Here is a 23,395-nt window from a genome sequence, read left to right as displayed (position 1 = left end):
AAATTATTGTAATAAATTTTTTTCCACATGTACAAATGCCTCGTCTATGTTTCGTCCAGCGCAGCGGCACTGACTTAGCACATTCAGCGGCTTTCTCAACAAATGACATTTCAGCAGCCACATCTGCAGCTAGTATCTTTAAAGAAAACCCATATTTTCCTCTGACTGATTGTGAAAAGTAAATCTACATGTATGAAGTACTCTGAAAGTCTGCTGTGAATTTGGTTTTGATAAAACACAATGTACCAACACCAGGAGATGATATATCAGTTCCCAAAACGCTTCACACTGGGCTTCAAGCAGCTTAGATTCTGGATCTTGCGCTTTATTCTGTCACTGGGACCTTGGGGAAAAATGAGTAGCAGGCGCAAACTCGGTAAGGTCCTCAAACCGGGTATAAATCTCACTGTGAGGTAAAACGACGAACCACTACAACTCACGGCCTGTTTATTGTCCCTGTGAGGTGTTTTTAAGGAACAAAATAAAACCACCGGGTACCGCAGTTTCAAGTATTATATTTGAAATTATATGGTTTCCAAAGGCGGAACTATCATCACTGCGGTCTGTTGAAGAACGGAGGCGTTTTAAGGTAACACAATCCAGCTACAGTCAAGCTACAATGCTAGTCTAGCTACACAAAGTGACAGTGTAACGATTTTGCTGCAGTATTTATTGCTCTCTTCATTTCAACTCAAAGGTACGTGTTATTTTTGCTGTGATATTTGTTTGTAAGCGATGCTTCTGGCCATGTCACCCAATTAAGTGTGTTTTTGCAATAAAACGACTTTAGAGTTAGTATTAGCATCACTGGAGGAGGTGGGGCGTAAACTCAGATAAATACATTGTCATCATTCTTTCATCTGTATTAGTATTATTTGACATGACGATTCTTTAATAAAGTCCGAGTGTATTCTATGCAGGGTGTAAAATGTGTACGTTTACTTGTCGCAGACTTCCGCACTACAAAACTCCTGGAGACTTGGTTACACCATTTCCCTTTATGCATGTCTGTTTTCTTCTCGGTTTTTTTGTGTGAACATGGTTTCGGTAATTTAGAACCAGTCGCTGAGGACTGTATCCCCGATCGGCCCAGAGAAACAGCCCCTGTTTGTCATTCGCTGACACACTGCACTGGCTGTTTGTCAGGTTCGTGATGGACGGCAGTCAAGGCGCGGAACGGTCCCACCTAGTTTCAGAGGACGGGAAAAACAGCAAGACGGTCCTGTGTCAACGCTGCGGGTCCAAGGTGCTGTGTCCCGGCATGGCTGTGTTTGCAGAGAAGGAGGTATGAAAACGTCCTTCCATTCATATTCGTAGTAAAACACAGTTTCATAAGAGCAGGATGCACCAAAGAAGGATTCACAAACAAGACAGTCTGGCTGTTGTGTTGTTCAGAGGTAATCACATATTTCTGTTAATGCTGTCCACTGTTGCTATGCTGCAAGTCCAAAGGGAAAACTACTTTTCCAGCTGGACTTGACAAATATAATCATATAAAAGAAAAGGTAAACTTGATCAAACCTAACAAACATGTGAATAAAACAGTCAGTGAAACGAACACTACACTAAACAGGATGCAAACTGTCTCACAAGAGATGACCAAACAAGAGGGGCATCAGTGGAAACAAACTAAAAATTACAGATATCTTTTGAATCAGTGGGAGAAAATGAGTGCTTCAGTGATGAAATGGAAGTAGCTGGCTTCGTTACTCGGTTTTAAAACTTTTAGGCTGATGTTAAATGGTTGTAGATAGCAAAGTGTTCTACACATTTGTGTTATTCTTGAACAAGTCACCACTTATTGTAAGCACCGAGTACAGATGTTAAATAGAAACATGTGAATTTAAGTTTCTTACTCTGGTGAAATAAAAAAAAGATAATGTGTAAACCATTTGTTAATTTGTCAGAGGGTTATAGTGTTATTTGACATCAATTTTGTGTCATGCTAACTTTTTCTGTCTCACCTGTCTCCAGCTGTTCCTGCCATCTATGCGGAAAAAGAACAGCCTCAGCAGCACAGAGGGCTCAGTGGACGGCGACACCCTGACAGCCCACTGGTTAGTGGACGACATGTTCATCTTCGAAAATGTGGGCTTCACCAACGATGTGGGAAGGATCAAGTACCTTATTTGTGCAGATTGTGAGATCGGACCAATCGGTTGGCACTGTTTGGATGACAAGACCAGTTATTACATTGCCTTGGAGAGGGTGACTCATGAATAGTGTGCCCACAAGAACTTTTAAAAACAATGTGTTGGCAGCCTATGCATTGATTTAATCGATTTACTACCAGAGTTGACCTCAATTCCATCCGTCACATACACACACTTTTACATATACTGTTATGTGTACTTTGTTTATTGACAGGATCGTGTTACTTTATTCCTATCAAGAATACAAATATCCTGTTCAAATAAAAAAATGAAAATTGTCTTGATGTCTCCATGCTGTTTCGTATTATTTTGATATTGCTCTCCTTTCATCCAGTAACTACAGATGTTTTACATGCTTTACTCGTGACATAGTTGAGCAATGAAAACAATGACTTTTTTAATGCAATGACTAAGGTAAGGAAAGCTCAAGTCAATAATGGGAAATTAATGGAAATGTGAAGTGCTCTTGGGCAATATAAATGGTCAACTGATTGTACAGGGCAAATAATGAATCTGTTATTTGTGCAAAGATCCACTGACTGTGCTGCACATTTTATCGGCACAAATTAACAAGCAATGGTGGCAATATATTAATCGCGCAGGTTTATACTTAAAGCACTACTCTAATCGGTGATCCTGTAATGCATTTTTGTCTTTGGTTTTAACTATAAATTGTGTTTGTGATGCACATGAAGTAGTAAAAGTACAGTTGAAAAATACAGTATCATCTCTTCACTGGGATTATGTCTCTGTGACTGACTTTAATCAGTCTCACTGTCACTTTTCCATCTTGGCTATTTATATTCTCAGTCAGTGATACATGTGAGTTTGAATGAAAGGATGATGAAATATATTTGATGGTGCAGATATTTCTATCACCACTAGATGTCCGTGTTTCATCTGCTCAGTCGGTGATTTTTTTTATGTGATGTAGGCATTGTTCCTGTTTGTGCAGTGTAACCTGTCTACTGTTGGCTCTGCCCACACCCAGTCCCATGAACGCCACATCACTAGAACTGAGTTTGATACACTTTGTGATTATAGAAAACCAAATGGAGTCTCTTTTTACGTTGAGGTTTTTGTTTTTCTCTGTTGTGAACGTCGATATTTGCTACAGTAAAAAAGAGACAATGCAATATAGTAATATGAAAAAGTACTTATAATAATCATGGGCACTTATTGTATATAATAGGTACTCATTGTACAGCTGCAGATGGCGGCATGTTGGTACGGTGCGACTTCATGCACAACCAACCATTCACTAAAATATAATAATCATGCAACCAGTAAATGAGACATCAGAGCAAAAAATAACACATGTCGGAGACTACCATGTGTATTTCGATGAGTGTAGTAGTAGTAGTAGACAAAGTGAAGTGTTGAAATCAACTGTGAGCATATCCTGAAACAGAAAAAGACACCTGCCATGTTTCCTCATAGTTTACATGCAAGAAACAGGAAGTTCTTTCGAAACCGAGAAAAGCAACATCCAATCGACGTCTCTCACACAGTAACACACATTTTAGAAGCACGAATGAAAGAGATGGATGAAACGGTAATTTAAAAAAAAAAACAGGGAGAATTTTTTTTTTTTTTTTATGAATTACCTTGGTTCAAAATATACGGAAGTCACAAATGTAAGCTTCAACAATGTTTGAAGAATATTAAACACATTGTTTCTCAGAAATAACTAACAACATCAACAGATTGTTGAATAATACTACCAACCACACATCTAAATTTTAACACAATCCACAACTGCAAAAAACGGAAATACAGTTGAATTTAATACATGGTTGACGTCGTACATATTTTCTGTTTAACTGGACAACAAGTATATAAGAATGTTTTATTAAAAAAAAAAGTGTTCATGGATTACGGTGGAAAAAAATGTTTATTGTGACAACATAAACAGCTGAACCACACACGTGACTGCCGTCCGCCAATCAGCAAGCTCCTCTAGACCATTTAAAAACGAAGTGCCGGCCAGCGCGCAAAGATCTGGGGGTGTGTTTGAATAGAAAACGTTGACCACTGTCTGATACGTCTATTCTTTCAGTACGGCCGGGCGGGGCCAGCAGCTGTCATCCCGACTCATCCAACTCGTTTATAAACCGACCGAACCGAGCGCGCCGTCGTGCCAGAGGGTGAAATAATCCAACTCATCCAAAGGGGGAGGCAGGGATATGTGTGAAAACCAGAGAACCAATAAACCATATAATGCCACTCTTCGTGTTCTTAGCTTGTTAACTGTGCAAATAAACTCGACCCCGCAGTTGTTTTAATAGCAGAGTGGGCGACAAATGTGTTAAAACCTTTTCCTCTTCCTGGACACAGTCCTCCAGTCATTTCACCCATTTTCATATATTCACGCCAAAAAAAAAAATAAAAAAATAATTCATTGGTGGGGTAACAATTACCAAACAGTGCTAACAATTAAATTACGATTATAATTTGTGGGTATTTAGGTCAGCAATTGTTGGAACTGCATTTAAATTGAGCGAAGCCTACATAATTTGGGTGTCTACTTTTTGAGGCGGACGCGCATCGTGTGTGGCTGTCATCAGCTCGTCTCCAACTAGATAATTCGTCTTTGAGTTCAATGAGTGGAGAGTGGACATGAACTGAAAGACACAAATCCATTGCGAGCGTTCTCGGCGTGAAGACCCCCGTTTTTTCTTAAAAATATATTTCACTTAGAGTCATTACGAAGATGCAACTATGACTCAGCCGCAGCTGAATGAGTTCATTCCTCCTCCGGAGTGCCCCGTTTTTGAGCCCAGCTGGGAGGAATTTGCCGACCCTTTTGCGTACATCAACAAAATACGACCGATTGCAGAGAAAACTGGCATCTGCAAGATTCGACCTCCTCCGGTGGGTACCCTCCTTTTGTTTCGGGCGGAAATCGCCAAAGCTACCCGCATGTTTTTGTGTGTTCCGTCCCCGGCCGCTGTGGATAATTTAGCAGTCAAAGTTGTGTTTTTAGACAGGTTTCAACATGGCGGATTGCGGCTCCGACCAGAGCAGCGAGCAGGACTGTGTTCAGTTTGCTACAGCGATGGGAACCTCTCAGGGGCAATTTCAGGGGAAATCTGCCTGGTTTGAACGAGTTTTACCCCTACAGAGTCAGATATGCAATTTCCCCGAGAGTCATTAATAATTGTGTCATTTTTTTGGCGAATAATTGAAATGCTAAAGTTTGTGTGCGCAGTGTTAAATGTTTACGTTAGCGGCTGGCGAAGTGCTTCCTGGAGTCTGCTCTCAGAGACCAGATCACCGAGATTTCAACTTGTTTTATTCGCCTCGGCTCTTTGTTAGTTGGTGAAATATGAAGCACAACTATCTCTTCGGGATTTGACGGGCTTTATCCAGAGCGAGGTAACCTCGCCGGGGTTAATCAGGCCCGTGTAAAGCTGCAGTTGTGTGACTATCGCTCGCTAACCTACGTGCCCGGTGACCAACAGTTTATGGAGAGAAGGGTCGCTCAGACACGGCGCTTCATGGACACAATATTGCTCCTTTTCATTTTTTTACTATTTTTATTTCGTTTTCTCTCACAATCTACAGTTACTAGCGACTCTCAGCTTCGTTTGATTTTTAATCAACTATTAAACAGGGATTGTATTGTTAACATGATCTGAGCGGATGATTTTTTGTTGTATTTACTGGATGAATAATATTCAGACATAAGTAACACCCACCCAAACATCTCGGAGATCCAACAAAGAAAAAAATATATAAGGCTTTGATGGAGTGAAATTAAAAGATAAACTTGCCTGTTGTGCGTTGTTTTACATAAATGACATAATCTGAATGAATTTTACATGACCTTCTTTGGTGGGGGTAGAGAGATGTCTTGTTGTAGGGTGTGCCCACTAATTAAGTAACGCAAATTGCTTAAAAGGCGAATTTTAGCTTCTCTGAAACGTATTATTACTATGATTGGCATTTGCGTTGTCGGTTTTTAATCATCAGTGATTGAAATGTCTTTGTTGGGCCTGTGTCTCCATATAAAATATTGCTCTTGCCTTTTTTTTTTCTTTTTTTTCCAGTTCTTAGGAGAGGGCTAGAAACCTGGCATTTGGCACGGTTTGACCCAAAGGGTAGGGGTACAAGGGAGTGGATTGTTATCAAAATCGGTGGGTGGGGTGAGTGCTTTTAGTGTTTGCTGGGCCAAGAGCTGCAAATGCACAGCTCATGTAAACAAAAGAAGGCAATGGGAAGAGGTCTGAGAGAAGATTAGCTGCTGATAGGCTCCTTTTTACCTTAAAATGTGGTAATATAATCAGGGACAGGGGACCAATCCATTTTATAATCAACCTTTGATATTGTTATTTATTTTTTCTTTTTTTTTTTGCTGTGCTTAAAGGTTTTGTTGTGTACCTCACAGGTCATCATTGCTTGCTCACTGAATGTCTACTGATGCATATAAATGTATCATTTACAAGTTTGAATCCATCATTTGCTTTCCACACTGTGTGCACAATTATCTGCACCAGCAGTTTTATCTGAACAACACTGGGACCACATTTTGGCTGCAGGGTTGCATGCAGACCAAATAAACTAATAAATAACCATAAATCCTTCAGCAGATGGAATTCGAGCTTTAGTGAGGGGCTTTCTAGAAAGGGATTTTTTTTGTTACTGACTGTCTGATTCCTGCATTTGTTTGGTTTGTTTGTGCAAAGAGCGATATCCTGTATGCCTGCCTGACAAAGGTGCATACCATTTGCACACAAGATCTCGTGTTTGCAGATAGGAAGGGCCTGATTTCTCCTGCTCTTCTGTGCTTCTTATCTCTTTTTTTTAACAATATCACACCAAAAGATGAAATTATTGCACAACAGTGCCTTTTTCACCAGTGAATTCTGTGCATAGTCTGCAGAATTTCCTCCCTGGTTTTATACTGGTGAATGTGACTATAGGTACTTTGGCAGATGTTTGCATGTGATCCAGCTGTGATTACTTTGCCACTCCCGTTTTTCTGTTTTAACCCTGAATGAGGGTGATAGCAACTCACCAAAATCACACACACCATCTTGACAGAGACCAATAAAACCTACTTCAGTTTCAAGTGTGCCAAAATGATTGTTTTTCTTTTGAACAAGTATTTGTTGGTATCATCCAACTTCACATGCAGATAAAAAAAAAAAAAGTGTTGTTAATGCAGCTGTTGTTATCCCACCACTGATCAGCAATGAGAACACAAAACTAAGAAGCCAGAAAAATCTTGTCCAGACTCAGTGATACCGAAATTGACTGCTCTCAAAGTTGAACTACGAATTTCTGTACACATGATGAATTAAGTGTGAATGAAATTAAGCGCTGTGGGCTGAGCTGAGTCGGGTCACATAATTAGTTTACATATCTTGAACGGTAATGTAGCTTGTTCCCCTTTTTCCTATTAGCGCTGGGTTGCTGGGAGTCTGACCCAGTTCAGCATCAACTGGGACTATTGAAGCTATGTTATCTCACTAATGGAGGACTTGGGTTTGTTGTAAATCAAACATTTGAATGAAAAAAAAAAAAAACTACAATCAATTCAATATCCCTGTGAAATCTGTTGCTTCTTTCACTGTTTAATGCTGCACTTTTCAACATCCACCTTTTCAAATACTCGCTCCACAGTATGCCTTCTTAAAATTTGTTTTAATTTGTTGTCCACCATTGTGAGTACTGATCTAGCCCGTCTTCACTGCTGCGATACAACATGCAGCGTCGCCGCCTGTCGTTTGGTTTTGCATTTCAGTGCTGTGTTCTGCTCCTCCACCCAGAGGGCTAATTCTAAACTGAGGTTACTGAAATGGTACTGAAGCGTTGAGTTAGTAAGGGGTTAATATTTACCTCTTTCAAAGGTCGTCCTGTGGCCTGGATTAAACCCTCCAGTGGTTTTCTGTGACCCACAGGCCTTATGTTTGAGACCACTGGTGTAAATGCATCATTGCAGCCACCCAGAAGTGATTAGATTTGTTCTCAAATCATTCAATAAAAATTTAAGTTTAAAAAAAAAAAAAAAAAAAAAAAAGCTCTGTCTTATGTTACGTTGAGGGAAATATCTTGAGTTTTGACTTTAGAGAAGACAAAACAATGAGACGAGACAAAGACTTGACCTTGTATAGTGAGAGAGCTGTGTGGCTCCTTGACTTCTTCATAGACTGAATAACTAAGGAAATAACTGGCAGATTAATCAATGTAAATAAATGATCTGTGTGGAAGAAACTGTCTAATGTATAAACAAATATTCACACATTCACTAATGTTTACACATGGCTTTTTATGCATTTTAAACACTGAAGTTAATGCAGTTGGAGTTTGTCCCACAATGGTTATGGGATTCTGAGTGAAGGACAAATATTTCTCTTCAACGTGAGTCTTTCAGAAACTTTTTGATTGTTTTAACTCCACATACCAGATCTTTGAAAAACAAATAAACAGAAGCCTATCTACAACAGTGTTTACATTATCAGTCTTGTGTGGGTGAGAAGAATTGTAGCACTAAGCATGATATAAATGTGCTTGTCAAGTTTTGGCTAATTTGTTTAAATTTTCAGTCATTTAAAGAGGTGGTATCATGGGTCAGAAGCCTTCACTCAAACCCTGCTCTCCAGTTTTGCTGGAGCACATGTACGTTTGCTTTGAAATAGTCTGCAAGGTCATTTTTGCGCTTATTAGTGGCACAAGAGGTGTTTTATTAAGATTATTACAGTTTTGGAATTATTCAGATCACTGATGACCCCCTCAGAGCCTCGCTGCAGCCGTCACGACCTTTTATAAGTTCGGGTAAAATCCGCAAACAAAGCATCATTTTTCAGTGCGTCCGTGAGAGATTTGAAACATATTGCTTAAACTGTTTTTGTTGTTTCTTTCCTCCCAGGAGTGGCAGCCACCGTTCGCCTGCGATGTCGACAGACTGAAATTCACCCCCCGAATACAACGGCTGAATGAGCTGGAGGTACATTCATTTAAACAAGGCCGGGGTTCTCAAAATATACTTGCAGCCCCTCCCCCCAGGGGGCGCTAGAGAGACAGCACAAAAAAAGTGTTTTGTTTTTTTTTTGTTTTTTTTAAGTGAGGCGTTGATCTGTTGTTTTTTTTTAATCAAGTCATACTTTTTTTTGTTACTGAATATATTCTCAGGCTTACAGAGACAATTTGAAATGATAGCTTTCAAAGCTTTGCATTTGGGTTGAAGCAGGTTCTACCTGGACTTAGCAGATATTTAAAATCAAAGCATCGGAGTGGAGCAGTGATTGAGGTTTTTTTTTTTTTTTAATGCCTTAATTTTATTGGATTCATGCTAGTGGGGGGGTTTGGCGTTATGGATCGACCTCTGTGAAACGGACTCATCCTTTTGCACTTTGGAAAATCCACTGAAATCCCATCGAGGACCCCTTTTTTTTCTTCTTTTTTTTTCTCTCATACAGCTCCCTGGGTTGTTGTAGTAGTTGCTGTTTAAACTCTCTTTCACTTCATATTTAGTTTCAGACTGTCTGATCAATATTTTGTCACTCTGTCACATTCATTAAAACAAACAACAAAAAAAAACCTACAATAGTCACTGGAAATAATGTTGGACTAAAAAAGGGTTTCTTTTAATCTTTGGCACAATTGATGTTATTTATACAAGTGTAATTTTTACTCAGAATAATGTGATTTCACATTTTCACTCTAGCTCTCATCTTTTTAGGAAATTATCCTTTTATTTGTTCACCGACTGAACTTTGTTTCCTTCTGTTTTCAGGCTCAGACCAGAGTGAAACTCAATTTCTTGGATCAGATAGCAAAATTCTGGGAGCTACAGGGATGCACTCTGAAAATCCCTCACGTGGAACGCAAGATCTTGGACCTGTACCAACTCAACAAGGTAAAAAATAAATAAATAAAGAGAAAAAAGTATAACCTTCTGAGAGGGATATTGAGTAATTTAAGATTGAATTATATTTCAAAACTCCATTTGCATAGCAATGAATAACGTTTTCATGCAGATGTGAAAACTCGGCCTTTTGCATCAAGCGCTTCTTTGTTCGTTTCTCAGTTGGTAAACGAAGAGGGAGGCTTCGACGCGGTCTGCAGAGAGCGGCGCTGGACAAAGATATCGGTGAAGATGGGCTTTGCTCCAGGCAAAGCCATTGGCTCTCATCTGCGAGCGCATTACGAGCGGATCCTCTTCCCTTACAACCTTTTCCAGACTGGAGCCAATCTGCCCGTACGTCATTACAGTTCCTCCTCAAACTGTCCTTATGAAGGGAAGAGTCATGAAAAGACCGCTTCAAGTATTCAGAGATGGTTACACCAAATATTTTTTATTCCCCTTGTTTTTGTTTTTTTGTGACGTGTGTGCCATTTCATTTCAAACCTGAATTATTCACTATTTGTCCTCTTCATTTTATTTATGTGCTTCTCTCTGCAGAAGGCCACCTTGACCAATGACACTAAAGATAAGGAGTACACCCCTCATGACCTTCCACAGCGCCAGTCAGTCCAGCCCCAGGAGACCTGCAGCATCGCTCGCCGTGCTAAACGAATGAGATCTGAGGTCAGTCTGTGGTCTTTATACTGTTTAAATAATACTTATTCGTTCTTTATGAATGCAGGTAAAATGTGAGCATCTTTTTATTTGGTCAACTCATTTGTGTGTGCATCAGACGGTAGCAGCTGAGTGTTCATAAATGTAGACAGTGTCCTTTCTAGTTTTGTACCCTTTTGAAAGTGCATCTCATTGTCTTTCCGCTCTTCCTTCTGACTCCAGAGAGGTTGTTTTAAAGTTGAACCTGGAGAAGACGATTGTGAAAATCGTCCCAACCTGAGAAGGAGAATGGGAACGTACGGTGCCAAACGTCATCCAAGTAAGAGACAAAATGGACGACTAGTAGAGCAGGAATGTTTCTGCATAGAAATATGTTGTCCAAGCCTCCAGTAACTCTCTCCTTGTCTTCCAGTGAGAATGTCGGTCACAGAGGTGAAGAAGGAACCCATTGAGTATAAAGATCCAGCAGTTTATGAAGAAACTGTTTTGAATGAGTTAAACAAACCTCCAACTAACAAGGTAAATCTTTGTCCTCTTCAGAAGGTTTTTTTTTTTATTTTTAAGTAAATAGTCTGTAAATTTGAATATTTTGAACGCCTCTCTCCATTCAGGTGGACCACTATATGTGCCTGGTATGCGGCAATGGAACTGCTGAGGACCGCCTGCTGTTGTGTGACGGCTGTGACGACAGCTACCACATCTTCTGTCTGATCCCGCCCCTCCACGACGTCCCCAAAGGCGACTGGCGATGTCCCAGATGTCTGGCTCAGGTCAGCTGCTGCACCTCTGCTTTCAAAGGAGCTGGAGTCAGCTTAAATCTTCTTATCTGATAAATTCAATCTTGACAAAATCCCAAGTGGTTGTTTTTAACTTGTTTCATTTTTTTTGCCTCTTGCAGGAATGTGGCAAACCTCCTGTAGCGTTTGGTTTTGAGCAGGCCAGCAGGAGCTACACTCTGCAAGCCTTTGGAGACATGGCCGACTCTTTTAAGTCGGATTATTTCAACATGCCTGTTCATGTGAGTTTGCATAATTTGTTTACTGAGTTGCTTCTGTTTTGTTAAACTGAGTGGGTTTTTTTTTTTCCCCCTCTTTGCACGGAGCAGTGTCTGTAGGCGGGACACATTTGGCTGATGCATTTAGCGTGAAGCAGTTGACGGACAAGAAGAGAACAAGGATTAGAGTTCACTCCCAAATTGATGCTCAAACTAGTCATCATTTTGTTTTTCTAAAGTGCAGACTTTCTCCCCAGAGCGAAGCATCCATCTCTCACATTTTCACTGTTGGCATTTTCCATCAGTTTGCTTTCGACTAATTGATCAGCCCGTGTTGGCTGTGTCATAGAAGTGCTTAACCTCGAAATACAGCAAATCATTCAGTCGACACTAAACTATAGTATCAAGAGCACATGAAACATTTATGATATCCAATTCCTTAAATCAAGCAAAGGATTAGGTTAAAAAAAAAACACATTCGGTACACATGACAATGTGACAAATTTGCCTTGTGCGTAGTGGACCAGGGCAGCTATAGTGTTCATACAATGGGCAAGACGAAATCGATTTTAATTAAACAGTAATTAGATACATGCATTTCCATTACCTCATGATAGGTGTCATTTGTATAGTTGAAATGTTGCCAACATCAGTTATAATTGTTGTTGACTCTGTAACAATGTGAGAGCAGCCACAACAAAATATTTCCCCGTTCTCCTCACAGGCAGGTTTCCTGGACTTGGGGCATTTTCTTGCAGACCCTTTAGGAAAACAGTCCTGGTCTTTCTGCCCCTCCGTTTTATGGCTTTGGTCTGGAACAAAGGAATGCTTTGATAACACATGCAGAAAGAGTCACTTGCTCCCTTTACACTGCGTGCACTGTTTTGTCGTTATCCGCCTCGCTGCTCAGTTTAAAGCTCGGTTAGGATGACTGGTCTCTGTCGATCACCAGCGGAGGTCACAGACGATTTTTTTTTTGTTAAATGATTAGCTAGCAGTGGGGTCAGAGTGCTGGAGTAGGCCTGTTCTCATGGCTCTGGGTGAGTCTACAAACCAGCCCTGCTTTTTCAGTCGTCTAAACTCTACAATCCAGCACACCACAGCAATATTAAGCTCACTTGTATTACGTAAAGGTAAAAACTATAGATTTTTTTTTTGGGACATGATGGTTCACACTCGAATGCCCTGTGTGATTTCCTCAACACGTGGAAAGACAAGTGAAGCTTGGTAGTCAGCGGGGTGTGGTTAATGGCAGGATCTACCCCCCCTCAGTCTGCTCTATGCGTCCTCTCCTTCTGCTTAATTATTTACTGTTTTAAACACTAAAAGCTACTTCACTGCCATTCTGGCCAAAGTAGTCATGCTGGCTACACACCAAGTAATATTATTTTGGTTCAATTCTGGATCTTGTTTTCTTTTTGTCCTGCAGTTCATATTGTCAACATTGCATTTTTTTTTCTTCCAAGTGTTTTGTTAAACCATTAACTTGGTTTGCATGTTGTTACTTGATGGGATTTCCATTTATTTTGAATCCCCATTCGTTAATCAAAACCACTTCCCGAGCTTTGATCTTACATCAGAAATCACAGTGAAAAGGTTTGGTCTGGCAGGATGTACACAACCTCAGATTTAAGACGGCACCTCTCGTCTCACTCACGGTCTGTTTCTGCGTCAGTCTTGTGTCACATGCTGTGTCCGTTGTGTTGTAGATGGTTCCTACTGAGCTGGTGGAGAAGGAGTTCTGGCGTCTTGTCAGCACAATCGAGGAGGACGTCACCGTGGAGTACGGAGCAGACATTGCCTCCAAGGAGTTCGGGAGTGGTTTCCCCGTGAAGAATGGCCATTTTGAAATTACTCCAGAAGATGAGGTAAACGTTCGCTGACAAATACATTTTGCTATATTCATCAGAAACGGTTCTCTTTTCAGTGATTCTCTCATCAGTGAGAGGTTAAGTGAAGTGCTGTGACCTCTCTCCGACCTGCAGCATTACCTGAGCAGCGGCTGGAACCTGAACAACATGCCGGTGCTCGACGGCTCAGTGCTGACTCACATTACAGCCGACATCTGTGGGATGAAGTTGCCCTGGCTCTACGTGGGCATGTGCTTCTCCTCCTTCTGCTGGCATATCGAGGACCACTGGAGCTACTCCATCAACTATCTGCACTGGTACGTTGAGCTATATTCAGCATCATAATGATAATTTGTTAAACTTTGTGGTTTTGCGGATGTTATCAATCTGATTCAGATTGCAAAATGTACTGATACAAAAATAACGGAGGTTTGACCACCTGCAGGGGGGAGCCGAAGACTTGGTACGGGGCTCCTGGTTACGCTGCGGAGCACCTCGAGTCAGTCATGAAGAAATTGGCTCCCGAGCTGTTCGAGTCGCAGCCGGACCTCCTGCACCAGCTGGTGACCATCATGAATCCCAACACGCTGATGAACAACGGCATCCCGGTAGCCTCACTGTTTACACTTATTTAACAAGTATAGTGACAAATGTCTACACGTGACAGCTTCACAATAACATAGCACCGACATTATAGTGGAAAAAATATTCTTTTGTGTTAAATGTACACAATTGTACTTCAATCCTGATCGAGTATCAAATATTCAACAGTTTATTATAAGAGGAGTTTTGCAGAAGTTACCCTCAGGAAATGGAGACACCCCTGCACTCAAACCCCCAGTGACTTTTATCTCTTTTGTTCTCCGACTGCAGATTTTTCGCACCAACCAATGTGCCGGCGAGTTTGTCATTACTTTCCCCAGAGCTTACCACAGCGGATTCAACCAGGGATTCAACTTTGCTGAAGCAGTGAACTTCTGCACCATGGACTGGGTATGAAAAGACCACGTTCTCACATTCGATGCAGCTTGGATTATCTTTATAACCAATCCAGTAAAATCGGGTTCATGTAGTTTCAGTCAAAGCTTTGAATTCCGCTCCTGTAACTCTCTAGGTGTTTAAATTTTAATTAGAATTTATTTTTATTTCACCAACAGCAACATAGTTTGACATCAGACAGCAAGCTAATCCTCTCATGAGGGCCAGAGGCTCAGATCACAAACCTTCAGTTCCACTGTCCAGAGAGAACTGAAGAGGAAAGACAGAGTAATGGTGACATTTGGATGTGTGGAGAGTGAGAAAAGAAAGATGTTACACTCGGTAACCCTAACCCAGCCAAACATATAGAAACTTGAGTAGAAAATGGTTCAGGCTGGCTTTAGCCAGTCTTAACTGCAGGCTTTATCAGAGCTGGTTCCACATGAAAGGAGCCTCCTAATCTACTTTTAGAAAACCTCGGACCCTCGAGTGAACAACCAACACTCTGAGAATGAGTGTTCTGCTAACAGCTCTTTCAGATAAGAAGGGGCCTTGTTGTTAAGAGCTTTATAAGTTAAAGGATACATTTTAAATTCTTTTCTAGATTTTCCAGGAAGACAGTGAAGAGAAGCTAATATTGGAGTGATGTGATTTTTCTTCTTGGTTCCTATTAATCTGACTGCAGCATTTTGAATCAATTGAAGAGTTTTTTCAGCAGTTGTTTAGACACCCTGATTATAGGGAATTAAGAAGTAAGTAATCTTGGATTAATTTTTCAGTGTCTGAGTTTGAATATGGATCAAACCTACACACTAACGGTTCACATTAGACACCTTCTCAAAGAATAATTATAATGGAGAAAATTCAGGTTGGGTGGAAAAAAGCCTGTTTTCAGTTGTTGATACATATTCATCTGGGCCTTTCTTGGCAGATGCCCATTGGCCGAAGCTGCGTGGATCATTACCGGGAGCTGAGCAGATACTGCGTCTTCTCCCACGATGAGATGGTTTGTAACATGGCGTGTAAAGCCGAGCTGATAGATGTGGACCTGGCGTCCGTGGTGCAGAAAGAAATGACCGTCATGGTCCAAGAAGAAAAGAAACTTCGAGACAAGATTAGCAAAATGGTGAGTAACTCTGTATTCGGAGTATATTTTATCACGTGAAACAATCCTGCATGTTCAAATAATTGCAAAAACCCTTAGTTTTTAATGCATGTATGATAAACATTGTGTACCAGTATAAGAGTTTGGTATTTGAGCTCTGCTTGATTTGTTTTTTGAAGATGTTTATCACAACAAATAAATTGGGTGATCTGGGAGACATTTTTTCTTTGTCTGCACAGATGCCACCCACCCCCCTCTGTCTCCCCCCGACCCCTCTAATGAGAGCCTTTCTGTCCCCCAGGGTGTGCTGCAGTCTCGGCAAGTTGATTACGAGGTGCTCCCAGACGAGGAGCGGCAGTGCTGCAAGTGTCGGACCACCTGTTACCTGTCTGGCATCACCTGTGTCTGCAGTCCTGGCAAGATGGTTTGCTTGCACCACCCCCAGGACCTGTGCTCCTGTCCTCATGGCAACCTGACACTCCAGTGAGTCTCTGATCCCCTCAACACACTCCGAGCTCAGCTTGGATTTATTTGTCTCTGCCAAAAAGGGATATGTATCAAGAAATATTTCAGTTTTTGTGTACGTGTGTTTTGTTTTCAATTCGTTCCTAATCTGTCCATCTTTGACTTCCTATTTTTAATTCAAGTTTCCATTTGCCTTGTTTTCCTGCAGCTACAAGTTTACACTGGATGAGTTGTACCCTATGATGGCAGCAGTGATTCTGCGTGCCGAGTCGTACAAGAACTGGCTCTCTAACGTCGAGGACATTGTGGAGAACAAAGGAAACAAGAAAAGAGGTGTGATCCATGCTTTACAGTTTTAACTTGTATTTTACCGTTTGAGTGGCAGACAGCGTATCCAAAGATTTTAATCTGAAGTTTCAGTCTAACAGACGGTTCTGGTTTTTGAGCAGGATTGGAGGAGCTTCACAGCCTGGTGGAACAAGCAGAAACCAAGGCGTTTCCTCAGGCCAGCCTCCTCGATCAGCTGCGCAAAATCACCTCTGAGGCCGATAAGGTGGCCGTGATGGCACAGCAGCTTCTCAACGGGAAGAGGCAGACGAGGTACTGCAGCAGGTTGAGCTGGTTTCATGTTGCGTGGGTTATTCTAATAGACACGGTTGATACAATGAAAACTTCAGACATAAAAAAAAATACTCTGACTGAAATGTAGCATCAGTTACATTTCATTAGATACAGAACAGCTTTGAGCCTGCAGCCTGTTGTGTTTCAGGTATCGATCTGGAGGAGGAAAGTCTCAGAGCCAGAACGAACTGACCGTGGAGGAGCTGCGATCTTTTGTTCAGCAGTTAGACAAGCTGCCGTGTAACATCCGACAGGCTCCTTTACTGAAGGTTTGTAACATTCATTTTGTGATTATTCACTTTTTTTTTAAATTAATTTTCAAAATCGGATTAAGGACTTTCACATGTGGAGAACCATGAAGTACGTTTGCATAACTGAAATATGTGCCGGTGATCTGCAGGACCTGTTGAACCGGGTGGATGACTTCCAGCAGCACAGCGAGCGTCTCCTCTCCGACGAGTCTCCCAGCCCGCTGGAGCTGCAGGACCTGCTGGACGTGAGTCTGGGCCTGGACGTGGAGCTGCCGCAGCTGCCCCTGCTAAGGGAGCGGCTGGAGCAGGCCCGCTGGCTGGAGGCGGTGCAGCAGGCCAGCGGCCGGCCCGAGACTCTGTGCCTGGACACCATGAGGAGGCTGATCGACCAGGGCGTCGGCCTGGCTCCGCATAGCTCTGTGGAGAGGGCCATGGCTCGGCTGCAGGAGCTGCTGACGGTGTCGGAGCAGTGGGAGGAGCGCGTGCTCGCCCTCATCGAGGCCAGGTGGGGACAGCGAGATTCCCTGAACTGCACCCTCTCGCTGTGCAGACATACGTATGATATTCATCACATGAGTAGCGACACCTGGTGCTGGTACACCTTCCATTAGAGGAGAATAACACCCCAGTACATGTAACTGATCAGAACAAGTAATTTTTGTTCACAGTGAAAATGTGAAATCGGCTTACAGTTCAGACAGCTGGCAGTGAAAGTGCTACGTCTGCAGAGCTGGATTGTGTTGGATAAAGAGGATCATGGTGTTGTGACAGCGTTTAACCCACTAATGGCTCGTCTGAGATCACACTACGCTCAGTCTCATATCTGTTTCTTCCTCGTGGTTCTCAAAGAGCTTCATTTTCTATGCAGTTGATGAATTGTGTGTTTACGAAGCCTTGTTTGTTCACAGGCCTTATCACAGCATAGAAACGCTTGACAACGCTCTTCAGGAAGTAGGAACCATCCCTGCTTATCTGCCCAACTGTCTGCAGCTAAAGGATGTGGTCACTAAGGCCAAGAAATGGCTCCACGAGGCCGAAGCACTGCAGGTGAAATACATTTCATCAGAAGCCATCATGCGTATATTCAGCACAGTTGTTGGAGCTTGTTGAGTTTAAATTCTGAATGTTGATTTTTCTTTTTTTTAGCTTGGGGGGAGGATCCCTGTGCTGGACAGCCTATCGGAGCTGGTTCTCAGAGCAGAGGGTCTCCCAGTGTGGCTGGAGCCGCTGAGTCGACTGGAGGCCCTCGTCTCTGACGTTCAGAGCTGGAAGGAGAGCGCAGCAAAAACATTCCTACTGAAGAACTCATCCTTCTCTCTCTTGGAGGTAAAACAGGTGTTGTGGTGTGTCAGGTGTTCATGTTGTTTTTCATATGTGAAAGCTATAAATAAGTGGTGGTGTTTTCAGGTCCTCTGCCCTCGATGTGATGTTGGGTCGGGGCATCAAAAGGCAAAGTCTAAGAAAGTGAAAGAACCTGCTCAAATTAGCAAAAAGACTTCAACAAAACTGGACTCTGTGTGTGACGTGGAGAGAGCTCTCTCTGAGAGCAAGGATTCTGCCTCAGCTGTGCGTACGACTTCTCTTTATTCCCATATTTACATTTCCCTATATGTAGGACTGAAATTAACCATTGCTTCCAACTGTATGATGAAGCTATTTAACTACTTCTGTAATCCAGGACTCCTTTTGTCGCTAACAGGATACCGCCATACTATTGAAATGAAACATTGTTGTAGACAATAAGCCCTCCTAACATTCTGACGACTGGGATTAATCAGATAATTGTAGAGTTGTGATCCGACATGTTTACACTTATTTCTGAAATGAAGTTTTGTCACCAAAGCTGTGTGATGAATTAACATCAAGTGAAGACGCTGAGTGATTTGAAATTGTCCCTCATGTTCGGTCTTCACAGATGACCGCCCTCGCTGAGGTGCGCCAGAGGGAGATGGAGACATTACTGGCTCTGCGGGCTTCAAATGAGTCTAAGCTTCTTTCTGCTGAAAGCTGTAGTGCACTTAGTGTCTGTGTATGCCAAAAGGCCCCGTCGGGTGCCATGGTGCAGTGCGAGCTCTGCCGAGAAGTTTTCCACAGCAGCTGCGTCACCACGGCCGCAGACCTCGAGTACGGCCAAGCCTGGCTCTGCCCCCTCTGCCAGCGGTCCAGGAAGCCCCCTCTCGACAAGGTGCTGCCGCTGCTCGCCTCGCTGCAGAGGATTCGGGTTCGCCTGCCAGAGGGAGATGCCCTGCGCTTCCTCATCGAGCGGACGGTCCAGTGGCAGCACAGAGTTCAGCAGGCCTGCACGGACGGCGTGCTGGAGAAAGTTACAGACAAGGTAAATACTGTCAAGATGAGCGTCTCGTGATTTACTGTCCGAGGGGCCAGTTAAGTCACGGATCATTAAAATGCCAGATGACACGTTGTAGACATCGTCCTAAAGATTGTGCTTTGGCTTGTTTCAGGGAAGGATCGGACAAAGACCATCGTTTCTGACTCAGGATAAAAACGGTTCATCTTCTCATCTAGAGCACCAGTCTATTCCACCCCAAGGTCAGTTTCTTCAACAAAATAAAGATTAAAGCTTTTGTCTCAGTCATGTTTTCCCCTGTCTGTTTCTCTCTGAACTCATGTGCTTTATTTTTTTACCACAGGACTCCGTCCTGAGGTGGAAGAAATGATGGTGGAGGGCTTCCTGCTGCAGGTGACCCTGCCTGAGACCGAGCAGCTGTACAGATACCTGCTGTACAAACTGGCCCCTCCACCCGCACACAGCACTCCCAGTGAGACCAGCACAGAGCAGGACCAACACAGAAAGAGCTCGCACCACCACCACCACCACAGCCACCATCACAGCCACCATCACCACCACAAGGTAGTTACAGTGGAGTAAGGAGCACGCAGCTCTGTATGAGGCTCAGGAGAGATGCTGGGTGTGTTAGACCATGTTTTTTGGAGGCGGAGTTGCCAAAAAAGAGGAAAACAGAGAGAAGATTCAAGGATGTAATGGAGGAGGACAATGAGTTTTTCTGCTGTGGCCCAGGAGCCCCCCGCCCCTCCGACCACACACTTTGAAACATGTTTCATGCCGTCCAGCCCGAGTATATTACCCCTGCTTATTTTCCCTCATTGGTAAAGTCCAGTGTTTTATGTTTGTCTGTAGAATGGAGCGTCCAGCCTGAAAAAGGAGGGAGTGAATGGCCAGAGCAAGAAGAACAAGCGACGCAAGGAAAGTTCAGACTCTGAGCACAGCAAGAAGGCCAAGAAGAGCCACAAGAAGAAGTCCAAGAAAAGCAAAGAGAGGAGCGAAGAATCGAAGAGGGCTAGTTCTCCCTCACACACGTCGTCTGACCCCGCCGCCTCCGATTCAGAAGAGGACTTCTCACTGTGTGCTGCGCCGTGGTGCCGAGAGCCAGAGGGTGACGAGGTTGGTTTCATCATTCTGCTTCAACACGTCAGCCTAACTGATACTTAGGCGAGAGGATGTTCATGGAACGCAATTGGTTTTCATGTCTTTCGTCGCTCATTTCAGGTAAACTGGGTCCAGTGTGATGGCAGCTGCAACCAGTGGTTCCACCAGGTCTGTGTCGGACTGTCGGCCGAGCGAGCGGAGATTGAGGACTATATTTGCATAAGCTGCACACAGCCGGACTACGACAGAGACTGAAGACCAAAAAGTTACATTGAAGGATCAGCTGTTTTTTGTTGTTTTTTCGTTTTGTTTTTTTTTTTTCCCCCCCTCTGTAAGCCACAGTGTTAAAGTGCACACCTGAACTCTGTGTGGCCCTGTGGCTTCTCCTTTTCACCTTCTGGCTTCACCCTCAGTGAACACGGTGCTATCCTTGTTCCCCCCCTCCCCTCCCCTCCTGAAATGATTAAACTGTCACTGTTTTGTTTTTGTCACATGGCTGGACTTTTTTCCAGCCTATCAAGTAATTCTTTCGGAAACTTTCCAAGAGTTGATGCAGATGTGTTAACACGAACCAACAGCGCAGGGATTTTTCAACCAAAAAAATGTCAGTTTGACATTTTGAGAACTTTTTTTTCTTTTACATGCATCTGAACAATGTGAACTTTAACTTTCTCTTGTAGAGTAAATATTATTTATCTAAGCAATAGCTGAACAGATTAATTTAGGTTCAGTTAACCTAAACTATATTTGTGCGTAGAAACCCTTTGATAACTTGCCTTCCTAAAGCAAAAACCCAGAATAATTTACTTTTACTGTCAAAACAACACTTAAGTACAAATTTGTGTCCACATTGAAAGAGAAGTGGATCGTCGATCCGAAATGTGCATCTGATGATTTACCCCATATCCGAGGAAAAAGTCACCGCCTGTGATGCCAAGTTGGTTTCTCGGAAAGGAAAGTCCTGGATCCCTTGTGTTTCGGCAGTGGGTCTCTTTTATTTTCATCAAGAATGAACTGTCCGACATTGAAGGAATGTACATTTTCTTTTAGGGTTGGATTTTCCCTTTACGGTTTAGGTTGGAAAATAGTGTGTTGACTGAAAATCGACACAGACTGTGTGATTTATTTGCCACGGGTATATGACGTTTTTCCTGCTCCTTTGGGTAAATAATATAATTCATAATGTTGCAGTTTGCATTATAAAATAAAATGTTTGTTCTGACTCCTCAAGACTCATCAATCCTCATAGATGTACAGCTGTATTCAGTTTGTCCAGTGGTGGATGTGGTGAAGGCCTCCTGTGCTGCACGGTTAGCTTTGACTGTTCTGGGTCAGTCCAGCTTGGTGAGTGATGGCAAGGGGCTCAGATTTTATCCACAACTTCACATTGTTTGATACAGGTGCACCATTATGTTTTGCACCAATTTACTGCAACAATAGGAGGGAAAAAAAGTAAGTTTAAGTTTTTTTAGTGTGACCAAAGTGGGATTTGTACATCTGTAATTCAAAATTTGTGACTGTTATTCGTGGAGACAAAAATGCACAAGTACACAAATACACTAAACCTACAATTTACTGATACACATAGAAATGACTGTATGCAACTTCAAATTCCACATTTACAGGGGGTCAAAACATTTTTACCAATAATGGCTTTCTGATAAATTCCTGACACTGGTGGCAGATTTGTTGGGGGCTTTCAACCTACAGGTTCATTTTCACATGCAGTGAAAATTGAATCAAAAGCCGAAGAAGTAAACTTTCTAACAATGAAGTACCTAAAATTTGGGTGAAAACTGAGGAACCTCAGTAAATAAGATTTTGCAGTTCATTGAATACTGTTTGATGTGAATTAAATGAATTACTGATTCAAAAATGGAGTACTAACACTAATATTCCTTAACAATTCATGACAAAAATATGGTTTTACCACTTAAAGTAGATAAAATATAAGAATAAATTTACAAAAATGAAGGAAACTTTAGAAATATACATGCACGTTATGTATAAATGTGCATGTGTGTAACTTGTTGCAGCTGGTTCACTCTTGATTCTGCCTGTGTTCCAACAATAGGTTATACATTGTCAGATGAGACCAGCCCTCTTGCCCCCCCTCAGTATATCAGTGTCCTTTGAATAAGCACTATAAGTCAGGCTTTACTCTCAGCTCACTTCTCTCAGGAGCAGACTCCTACAGCTCCTTGCCCCGGGTGTCGGTGCAGTGAAGTGAGAAGCAATCAGTAAAATGTCAGCCAGAGCTGTGTGATTATTACTCAGCTGTGGCTCCTACATCCTCCACACTGTGATTGAACCCTGTCCTCTACCGGTCTCTCCCAGAACCAGTTTTCCAAACCACTAAACTACAGAGGGCCGCACGGTGGCACGGTGGTTAGCGCTCTTGCCTCACAGCAAGAAGGTCCTGGGTTCAAATACCGGCCGGGGCTCGGGGCCTTTCTGTGTGGAGTTTGCATGTTCTCCCCGTGTGTGCGTGGGTTCCCTCCGGGTACTCCGGCTTCCTCCCACGGTCCAAAAACATGCATGGTAGGTTAATTGATCACCCTAAATTGCCCCTAGGTATGAATGTGTGAGTGAATGGTTGTTTGTCTATATATGTCAGCCCTGCGACAGACTGGCGAACTGTCCAGGGTGTACCCCGCCTTCGCCCACAGCAGCTGGGATCGGCTCCAGCCACCCGCGACCCCGAAAGGGATAAAGCGGCGGAAAATGAATGAATGAATGAATAAACTACAGAGCCGCCGTCAAGTTCGAGGGATATTTTGATCTGTGAAGAGTTTCACACTTCTTGAAATTAACCAGAGAGGAGATTTGACATCCAATGGTGCAAGATGGCCTCCACCAGCCTATTATCAGAGTTGGTCATCTCGACCTCATCATCTCGATTACAGAGGAAAACTCAACCCAAGTGAATACTGAGTCAGTTCAGGTTTTAGTATTTGTGGAAATGATCCACAGGTCAACTTACCAGAACAGAAAACCCACATGGATAGATAATGAATTACTGCCACCAATATTGATCAGTGC

At 42.6% G+C, this 23,395-nt stretch overlaps 2 protein-coding genes across 6 annotated transcripts; both read left to right on the top strand.

Moving 5' to 3' along the window:
• The first annotated feature begins 384 nt into the window (after nt 1-384).
• rabif (RAB interacting factor) lies at nt 385-2,433 on the top strand. 5 transcript variants are annotated; one of them, XM_030091983.1, is made up of 3 exons: nt 385-417; nt 1,131-1,285; nt 1,975-2,433. In XM_030091983.1, exons 2-3 carry the CDS (start codon nt 1,154-1,156, stop codon nt 2,221-2,223), a joined length of 381 nt encoding a protein of 126 aa, XP_029947843.1. In that variant the 5' UTR covers nt 385-417; nt 1,131-1,153; the 3' UTR covers nt 2,224-2,433. The 5 variants fall into 5 exon arrangements, with proteins under 5 accessions (XP_029947843.1, XP_029947847.1, XP_029947845.1 ...); XM_030091987.1 differs by having other exon boundaries at nt 391-413; nt 1,147-1,285; XM_030091985.1 differs by lacking the exon at nt 385-417 and adding an exon at nt 565-696.
• Nucleotides 2,434-4,874: 2,441 nt separating this feature from the next.
• Nucleotides 4,875-21,575, top strand: kdm5ba (lysine demethylase 5Ba). Its single transcript, XM_030091184.1, has 27 exons — nt 4,875-5,027; nt 9,028-9,105; nt 9,895-10,017; nt 10,189-10,359; nt 10,564-10,689; nt 10,903-10,999; nt 11,093-11,199; nt 11,292-11,450; nt 11,579-11,698; nt 13,384-13,542; nt 13,660-13,841; nt 13,970-14,132; nt 14,398-14,517; nt 15,434-15,628; nt 15,909-16,090; nt 16,281-16,405; nt 16,522-16,672; nt 16,842-16,962; nt 17,094-17,449; nt 17,853-17,991; nt 18,091-18,270; nt 18,352-18,510; nt 18,860-19,279; nt 19,407-19,494; nt 19,596-19,816; nt 20,105-20,368; nt 20,474-21,575. The coding sequence occupies exons 1-27, from the start codon at nt 4,875-4,877 to the stop codon at nt 20,606-20,608; spliced, it is 4,494 nt and encodes a 1,497-aa protein (XP_029947044.1). The 3' UTR covers nt 20,609-21,575.
• The last annotated feature ends 1,820 nt before the right edge of the window (nt 21,576-23,395 follow it).

Source organism: Salarias fasciatus, chromosome 5, assembly GCF_902148845.1.
Source record: "Salarias fasciatus chromosome 5, fSalaFa1.1, whole genome shotgun sequence".
NCBI lineage: Eukaryota > Metazoa > Chordata > Actinopteri > Blenniiformes > Blenniidae > Salarias > Salarias fasciatus.
This window is presented reverse-complemented; position numbering and strand designations above follow the sequence as displayed.